This window comes from Diorhabda carinulata, chromosome 7, assembly GCF_026250575.1.
Source record: "Diorhabda carinulata isolate Delta chromosome 7, icDioCari1.1, whole genome shotgun sequence".
Taxonomy (NCBI): Eukaryota; Metazoa; Arthropoda; class Insecta; order Coleoptera; family Chrysomelidae; genus Diorhabda; species Diorhabda carinulata.
Window position 1 is genome coordinate 1,766,288 of NC_079466.1, and position 10,088 is coordinate 1,776,375.

Here is a 10,088-nt window from a genome sequence, read left to right on the forward strand (position 1 = left end):
ACCTTTATGATTAATGATAAGTTAATTTGTCCATGTTTTGAATCTTGAGACTTTATAGCTACTTGAACTCCGTCTGTGGCACAATCAATGTAAAATATCGAAATAGAAACTACGCGATGTGAAACCGGATATAAAATCCTGGTCGTAGTCAATTAGCGAAAGATAATTCCAAACGAAATAAACCAGGTTACGAATAAGCCACACTAAGCTTGCCCATAGTTGTTTAATAACCAAAAGTGAACCCCCAAAATGTAAACTAATTGAGAAAAAAATAGTTTTGGATAGTTTATTTACTACTTTCATTATAATAATTTTTTCTCTGATCAATATTTATAGAGATAAAAATTATTGAAAATTCAAAAATTTTTTAGGTGGCTTAAACAATTTAGGAAGGCCGCCATATCGCGTAAAGTCATAGGTATGAAATAAACACTAAACATAGGATATTACAGTAATTATCTGGGTTATTCTAAAATCAGTGTTGTTATTAAACTTCTGAAATCTGAAAAATGGGATATAAATCGTGTTTTGTGCAAGGATGTACAAAATGGTTTGAAAGTGTTGGTCGTTCTGACGATCCTGCGAGATGTAATTATTTTGTTGCCAGGATCATTTTAATGAAAGTACGATTCAAATTCAACTTCTTTTAAGATTTGACAGTAATTAAATTACGCTTTTAATATTTAACGTGATTATATGTAATGTAAGAACATATAAAAGGTTTATTCTTATATATTGGAAAAGGTTTTAATTAAACGTAACTAATAAATAAAAATTGCTTTACATCACCACACGCTACGTTCCCGGCAATGATAACTTTGTAATCATCAAGCAGACAACTAAATGTTTTCATTAAACTTATGATGTCACAACTGAAATCCAATGAAAACCGTCTAGATAAAAATTTGAAATTTCTGCGATTCTCAATTAAATTCAATTTAGATATTATTTTTTCGTTTTCAATTAAATATTTGACTTTCTGACCTCATTTCATATAACAATAATTAACCTATTCATAATTCCTCCTGCTAATTACCCTAGACGTAGGTCTAGGGTAATTAATAAACAAAAATTCATTAATAAACAAAAACATTTAAATCACAAGTTTTATTTTTTTTTTCTTAGAAGGAAATATATGGTTTCAGAGCATATTGTTCGTATAAATCCACCCATGATCCGTATGAGAAATTCCGTGGATTTTTATATAAATTTAAATTTTCTCCGATATCCAAATAAGTGAAATCGCCTTCAGTTACGGATGGCCATATGATGTTGTCAAATAGCTCATCATTTGTAGGAGTAGGGTTCCTGGAAATGAAGATCTTTTCAAGGAAATATTTGATATTTGAATAAATAAAAAAAAAGCCACCGGATAATAATATAGAATCGCTAATATTAATAGCATACTCAATACAAATCGATTACAATGAAATATTTCAACTAATCAAATTTGTACTCACAGATATTTTACAAAATTACACATCAATGTGACGTATCTTTGAAGAACTTTCTTATCTGATTCGGGATACTGGTCGTAGTTATCGTAATAAGCCCAAAAATATTTTTGATCTTCACCGTGTACAACCTTACCAATACCTGCGAAATACAATATCGAGAATAACCTCTCGAGCAAATAAAAAAAAATCAGGGAGCATCACGAACGAGAAGATCGGATATCGATAACTGTTCTCTGTTTACTTTATCATAAAATAAACAATAATAGAATATATCTTTCCAGATAAACAATATATAGAAGCGTGTATTTTTTAAAGGTATTTTTTGTGTCTCTTGTCAATAGATCAGAAGGGTCTTTATGTGCTTGTTTATTGTTTCCTTCTTCTCCTTTTGACTACATTCGTGTTATCCTGACCTTTTTTTAAGTAATTTTAATGAACCAAAGGGATAATTGTCAGTAATATACTTATTTTGAGGATAAATCACAGAGAATGTAAAATCCAAGTCCATTGAACTTTTCTCTTCATAATTAGTAGACCATTAGATAAGACTCAGATTTGGTTCAATGTAGTTGACTTACCGTCAGAACTATTCTAAATTGTAACTAGATTTCTGCCTAATAACCAAACCTTTTCTGTAACTATTACTTTTCTATTTTGGTCCAGATTACTGGTTCTTTGAAGTAAATGCCTTGACAAGGGAAGGCCAGAGCGTACGAGCAGAAATGATAAGGGCAGTGGAGACTACCTTTCACGATGCACTCCAGAGTTTTCGAAAGACACCTAGCTAAGATTCGACCACTGGTAGTGGGCGACTAAGGGTATCACAATAGTAGATGATAGATTCATCATATTATCGGTATCGGGAGACCGATATTTAACAGTTTCTGAGGTAAGAGGTAGATTTTAAGTGGGACAAAACACACGTATAAGCTCAGACACAGCAAAGGAGAGACTAAGAGAGCAACAACACCAGAGCTCCAGCTCTTAGAAAAACATTGTAGAGAATGGCGAATATTTACCGACTAGCATTCTGATTTTACTCCATAACAATGGAGAACAGATTCGCTTGCTCAATTTATTAGTAATCATTTTATTTTGATGCATGATAACTCTTGTTCAAGTATCACTAGAATTTTTACCGAATACTTGAAGGTTAATGGGAATCGCAATTCTGAACTGTCCTACACGATCTTCCGATATGCTTTATGCATTTATGGGATAATTTAGGGCGTGTTAAGACATCTTTTTCTCCCTCTTAGTAACTTTAAGCAGTTCCAAATTAATCTTGACGAATGGCATACTACACAATTTAATGTTTTCGGTACCTGACCACCACAGTACCACAAATACCCGCTATAAGAATGACATTGCTTGTCAGAAGTCCTAATAAAGAAGAAGGATAAAGCTTATTTAACATGTTAATACATTTAACGAAGGACCACATTGGAATCTTAGTCTGTTTTGCAGTTGAATTAATCTCCTAATGAAACCTCGATATTATTTTTCTCAATTTAGCTCATGTCAATACATAGCGACATTTTTCTGAAATGTTTGCTGCTTTGATGACACATATGTAATATGTTTTCAATCTGTTTCATTCCTTTCCAAGTCAATTCTGTATTTTTAGTATGATGTTTCTATCGGTTATACCCATAAACGTAAAATTTTATATTGCTCTTTGTTTCATGATGGAATTTCCCTATCTCACTGTTAATTTGGAGAGGTGCAGTTGACTTTGTGACAACAATTCGTCATTTTTATAATTGCACAGTTCTTTGCTTAATTTCATTAGAGGCGTTCATGTTCAACAAAGATAATGCTGTATTATCAAGATAATTACATTTCTGTTTAGGAAAATGATTTTGTTTATGGTCAATTAACTTAAAAGTTTGACTCTAGTCACGACGATTCCATTTCGATCAAGCATAGAATCGGGAGATTGAGTCAATGGGATTGAATTCTGATTTTGATTCAAATACCGAAATAAGAAACTGGCTTAAAAACACATTCGTACTGACTGACTTATTTGAATCCAAATGAGGTGGCGATTTATTTTCGTACACAGAAAAAGAATTTTTGGATGAATTATTTGTCTATTTGTTATAGAAATATATGGTCGAAAAAATCAAACTTTGCTCCTATTACGTGGGCCGAATAAAATTCCTCGGTTACAAGAACGACTAATTGCTGAGAATCGTCACATTCCAATTTTAATTATTTCAACACATTTTTTCATACATGTCTTCCTCGAAAATTACTAATTTCAAACACAACATTGTTAAATTTGAACTTGCATTACATGAAAATTTGTTAATGTAGACTATATTTTCATCTTAGTTCCTATATCAAAACCAAGTGACCAATTTACATGTTAGATTAGCGGAGCAAGTAATCTTGGGGACAAGTTTACTGCCGTTTTTTTTTGGTACTAGTTCCATTCCAATATTTTTAGCTTGTGTGCAAAAATCTTGTTATACATCCGATTCGTATCATACGATAGTACACTTTTAGACAGAAAGCAGTTTGACTAACATCATTAAACTGGATAAAGAATTTTTCTGTAAAACCTACTGTTATGTTATAAAGATTAAACAAGTAACGAGATTATAAAAACATTAGCTCACCTGGAATTGAAATGTTGTTTTGTCCCAATTCTCCATGATATGTAAATTCGTAAAAGTGTAGATCAACATGCTTCGAAAGTAATTCAGCAAATTTTATAATTGCTCGGATAAATTTGTTGTCACTGTAATACTGTAAAAAAAAATTCATCATCAAATACTGGCTGCCCTCTTTTTGAACACCGTATATGTAAAGAACAATCTTCTGACAAAAACTTTTAGAAAAGCAAACCGTAGGTTATTCAAAATAATTATTGAATAGATTTCTTCAATTTCTTCATATTTGGAATTTTTTATTCGCTTTTGCTGATAATTTTTCTTTATTTTAAGCCTGTTATACTTTTATGATACTATTGATACTTGGACCAATTTTGGGTCGATCAAAATTTATAGTTGAAATTATTTTGAAATGTCAAAAAAAATCAGCAAAAACTAATATATGCAATTTGAGTTTTGAAATTTGAATATAACGATATATTTGACAAGTTTGACTCAAGTTTTCAATATCTTGTTTATTATTAACTAAAAACTTATTGGGTTCTACACAATTCTAGTTAAGCCAGTATTTTTTTTCTTGCTTGATATTCTCCATAAAATCATGATCTCTATTCTTTATTTTTCGTACGTCCTGGTTCTCACAGAACCAAGTCATTTTTTTCTTTGTCTGTTTTATCTTTTCGAACGTTTTCTCTATTGATTGTCTTCATTTTTTATCGACCATCATTATTTACAGTTTTTTATCATCATTGTTAACGTATTTTATTCTTTATCATTTCACTGTAAATATAAAACTTGATAGTAATTAATTTTTGATAGCTTTTGATTAATTACTTATTTCTTTGGGATATCCATTGATATTATCATTGATTTCTCACATTCATTTTAAAATCTCATCAATCTCTATTATATAGTTTAGCCAGTTGAAAATCTCAAAAAAATTTCAGGCCAACTATCATGTTAATCTACATTTTTAGTCTTGACTAGGATAACTTTCGACCAAATGATTATAGAGGCATAACTTGTTCTGCAGCTTGAAAACTTCATCATTTCTTTTATTTTAGTATGTTCTTTTTAGAGAAAATATTAGGGTTTTTACTGCTTTTGTTAAAACCCTTTCAGACAAACTTTTTGAATTAACTTTTTTTTCATTTGTGGAATTTTTGGAAAAAATTTCCCTCTAGGCAAAATCGAGAGCACAACTTGGAATATGGGTCTTAAGATCGTTTTATACATGAATTACGGGAATATTATCAATATTACTAATTTTGACAGATAAAAATTATTATTATTATTATCTGGTGTTTACATGGGTTTAAAAATGAAAGCTATATAGAAAGTTATATGGAAATAATACGATGTAATGTTATGCCATTCACAAAAACAACATGTTATAAAATTGTCAATGACTTGAGCAAAATCAGTTACAAACTGTTTCTAGTAGTAATTAGAGATATTATTCACCTGAACGGCTTTACCGACATTATCACCAAATGGCTGATCTCCTACGTAGATACTTCTTATTTTATTACCTACTTCCCATTTAATATCACTGTTAAAGATGTACATATCAGAATCAACTAGTAAACTAGGATTATCATCATAACCTTGGACACGTTTTTTCCATGATTCCATATCTATCAAAATCAATAAATATTTCATCAACTTCTAATAACACACTTCTGTAAAAAACGGTCTAATTGATTTGAAAAAGTGATTTAAGGAAAGAAACTTTTTGAAAAAAGTTTAATGAAAAATAAGGATCTATTAATTCATTATGTAAAGTTTACATGAGGGAACACGGTTTTGTAGCCTCATTTGGAGTTATATTGTAAATATATTCACTCAAATAACTATGAAAATCAAAAAGCATTTTTATTTAGAAAATATTTCATCCATATTCTCCGTTTGAAACGCAATGTTTTGGATGTATTAATTCTATCAATCTCTCATGGAATAATTGAGAATGAATTATTTACTGAGTTAATTACAATTTTCACCAGGTATATAAGAAAAATGGATTTGAAATGTGGAAATTAGTTATGTGAATCTCAAAAACGATGATAAAGTTTTTTGATACTATAAGTACGAGGGTTGTCCGTAAAACGAAATTCCGAAGGATCTCCAATATGTCCATAGGATTTGAAGACGGATGTACAGGCGTCCATGTCGAACAACGTTCTGGTTATCGCTGATGTCGGCAAGTCAAGTTTGTGTAAGGTGTTTTCCGCAAATGCTTGAGAATGAAAACACGTGGAAATATGTGAAAAGGGCTTCTAGTGATTATCATCTCCTCCCTGAATTGAAGGAACAATTAGGAGTAACGAAGACACATTTCACAATCGAAGAAGAGCTGAAGAACAAGTTTTAAACATTGAACGAAACGGCAATTATATAGAAAAGTAGAGGGACGTCTAAGCTCTCGAAACAAATATTATACAATGTCAATAAACATGTTTTCCATTGTGAACATTCGTTAGGAACGTTTTTTATGGACAAGCCTTGTACATAATGGATATATTTTTTATAAATTGAGAATACTATCTGTTGTTAAGTTGAAATTATATTATATAAAATAATAATTAGACCTATTGTATGAGCCGGAACAATACACTAAAAATATATGCTTATTATTTTGGAAGGGAAAATTCTCGAAGACATATACAAAAAATGAAGATATATGGAAAATTAAATTAAATCCTAAACGAATACAGTGGCTTCAATATCCTGAACAGATCGAAGAAATAAAATCAGCAAAAAAGATCTATAGAGAAGTAGTAGGAGGCTATCAGAAACAGAACAAGATCTAAAGAAAATCTTAGGAATCTAAGAATAAGAAAAGCTGTGGTGGAGATTGAGCGAATTAGAGCTGGGTTATAAAAGAAGCCAAAGAATTCCATGGACGGTGAAGCCCATGAATAAATAAGTTGGTATATTATAAGAGATATCAGTTTTTGAATAATTATGCGATAAACTTTGATACATTATGCAATACAATACAAATAATAATACAAATTTTTTTCATATAATAAATTTTTGCTTCTTACCGCTAGCTACTCCTATACCTTCTTCTGAATTAAAACCCATGAGAACCGGCACTTGATTGAATGTGCCGTTTTCTACTAAAGTATACATCGAATCAGAAATAAAAGCACCTTCGTGAGGTGGCTCTATTACAGGCGCAAATACCTAAAATTAACAATAACATATAGCATAATAAATAGTTGCAAATTAGAGATAACTTGAATGTATTTATAATTATGGATTTGATGTACACTGAGACCTATCTATTGTTGGAGCACTGAGAATAAACAGTGTTTAAAGCGAATCTCACTTCTTTGAGAAAGTACAGGATGTGGGTCGATCCAAACTTTGGAGTTATCTAGTTCCTCACATTTGAAGAGACTATAGATGTAACTTTTGTTCTCTATGTAACAGAATTTATATTCGTAAATTTTTCTTGCTTGGGTTGATTGACCCCAATCTATCACTAAAGATTATTTGTCGTATCAACCATAAGTTAGTCATATGGTTGATGAAATATGAGTATTATAATTTTGTGCAATTTCACAACATCCTACTAATGAAGATGACATACTTACTTTATATTTATTGCCAGTGGCGACTATCGAAGATGCGTCCACACTTACTAGAAACTCTAGTAACTCCTCAGTGGATCTGGTTACATTAAACGTCGGATCAATTTCCGCAGCAATTCCATAAGCTATCTGTTCAGCATTTCTTTGGTACGCCCAGGTACACAAAGCTGAACCACTCATACCAATTGCAGCTCTGAACAATCCTAATATATGATATGTAGAGAATATATATCCGATTTTCACTTTTTTTTATTGAATTTGACAGCAACCTACCTTTAGATCCTGGACTTAGAAGGTTATAAGTAACGGATGCTGAACCAGCACTTTGACCCATAATAGTTACTTGTTGTGGATCTCCACCAAAGTACTCAATGTTATCGTGTACCCATTTGAGAGCAAATTGTTGGTCTTTCAAACCCATATTACCAGAAATGACTCCATCATCGGTCGATAGGAATCCTTAAAAGAGCCATTCTTAGAAATAAATAATAAATATACGACCATAGATTCTGAATATGGAGGTGAACTAAATTGAATTATTCATATTTGAAAGGATATTAATATCCTGGCATCCTTCTATATATCCAATTTTTAATTAAGTGGCTATCTAGATAATGATATTTATAAGTAGTTCGTTTTAAATGATGTAGTTATCTTACCAAATGGTCCAACTCGATAATTAAATGTAACCAGAATCAAATCTTGACGTATAAGGAAAGCAGGTAGCTTGTTATTATAATTAGCATGACCATGTATGAAAGTTCCTCCATAAATGGAAACCAGAACTGGCAGTTTTCGGGTATCTTCAGGTTTCTTGATAAATAAAAATATCAATTTCGAATAACTTATTTCTTGTAATCATTGACTTACTAGTGGTGTGTAAACATTTAGATAAAGGCAATCTTCTGTTTGATACTTTTCCTCTTTATTAACTTGGTAACAGGACACGGAATTATTATTGGCTTCCAGAATTCCTTCCCAGTTGGTGACAGGTTGTGGTGGCTGGAAAGATTTTATAACGAAATAATATTAAAAAAAATGCGGAATAATTTTCACACGCTGCGCTGATGTCAGTTCTACTTTGATATTATTGAAGTGACCGTACATAAAATACACAACAATAATGAATCGCTTGTTGTTTTTAACAATGTTCATTTACCACCAAGCAGGTATCACCTATGCTTAAGTTCTCGATTACGAAATAGAGAACAGTTGAAAGAAACGTTCCTATTTCTATGCTTAAGTAGTTGGACAGAAGTGTGTACCGCATATTCATATGAAGAAACTGACAGTATCAAAATGCTCAAAGATTCTCTTCTGGAATGGAAAACATATACTTTCAACAGAATAGAGCAGCGGCGCATACTGTACTATCTACAAGGACAAATTTGCAGGCGGCGGAAAAGTTGCCCTATTTTACTATTATAGACATATTCTTGAGTGGTTTTATGTCACAAAGAAGCTACAAATCAATGTCAATGAGCCTTTAATTATCAAATTTATTCAAAAAGAAAAATGTTATAAATACAATCGAAACGCAACACAAAAGTTTTCCATATTATTGAAGAATTTTGATTAACAAACTATTACACTTACCTGAAACCTTAGGTTACCCACAGGTGGGGCAGCAAACGGTATACCCAAATAAGCATAATAAGTTAGATCACCAGTAACAGGAGGAGTTACTGAAATTCCTCGAATTTGTCCATTCGGTAGAGAAATAAGAAGGTCATCATCGCAGAATATCTGAAAAGCATTCCGAATTTATTAGATTCTAATAGTGAGAATCGAACAAGCAACAAATGAAAAAAAAATATACGAAAGATGGAATGTAAGTATCAATTAACATCAAATATTTTACCTGGACAATTGTTATCAGCAGCAAGAGAGCAAAGTATAACATCTTCTTTATCTATCAATTTATTAAATAAATAATGTTATTTACTTCACTTATTTCGCATTTTATAATCAAATGAAATCGTTATCTAGCACGTGATCAATTGATACTTGAAAAGTGGATATTTTTCGTGATAAATGAGAACAAGAATTTTGAGAATGTATATGATAACACAAATTTTGCACTTAGGAAAAATTTTCTAAAACTGTTTTTCTAATACTCTAAACTGATCATCAACGCAATCAATGATGTATCCTTAATCATTATAATGCCCAAACAGCTAAACGCTTCCCCTGTCATCTAACTGGGAACCATTTTCTTAATATTGTTAAGCCAGCGTGTCGGTGGGCGTCCTCTACTTCTCGGTCTTCACTTACTTTACTCAAGCCTGTCTTCTTGCTAGCACCAATTACTATGAATGTATTAAAACTTGATCTTACTCAGTACAAGTTCCTCCAGTTGTATTAGAGATATCCCTCAAAATAATATGTAAGACTTCGCACTTTTCTTTGCTTTT

General features: G+C 31.4%; 1 protein-coding gene across 1 annotated transcript; it reads right to left on the bottom strand.

The window, feature by feature from the left end:
- Positions 1-1,092: 1,092 nt before the first annotated feature.
- LOC130896163 (carboxylic ester hydrolase-like) lies at positions 1,093-9,647 on the bottom strand. Its single transcript, XM_057804065.1, has 11 exons — positions 9,536-9,647; positions 9,271-9,420; positions 8,545-8,676; positions 8,334-8,487; positions 7,948-8,133; positions 7,678-7,877; positions 7,123-7,264; positions 5,540-5,712; positions 4,082-4,211; positions 1,461-1,596; positions 1,093-1,308 (listed from the first exon to the last, which is right to left on the bottom strand). Exons 1-11 carry the CDS (start codon positions 9,575-9,577, stop codon positions 1,122-1,124), a joined length of 1,632 nt encoding a protein of 543 aa, XP_057660048.1. The 5' UTR covers positions 9,578-9,647; the 3' UTR covers positions 1,093-1,121.
- Between the last annotated feature and the right edge of the window lie 441 nt (positions 9,648-10,088).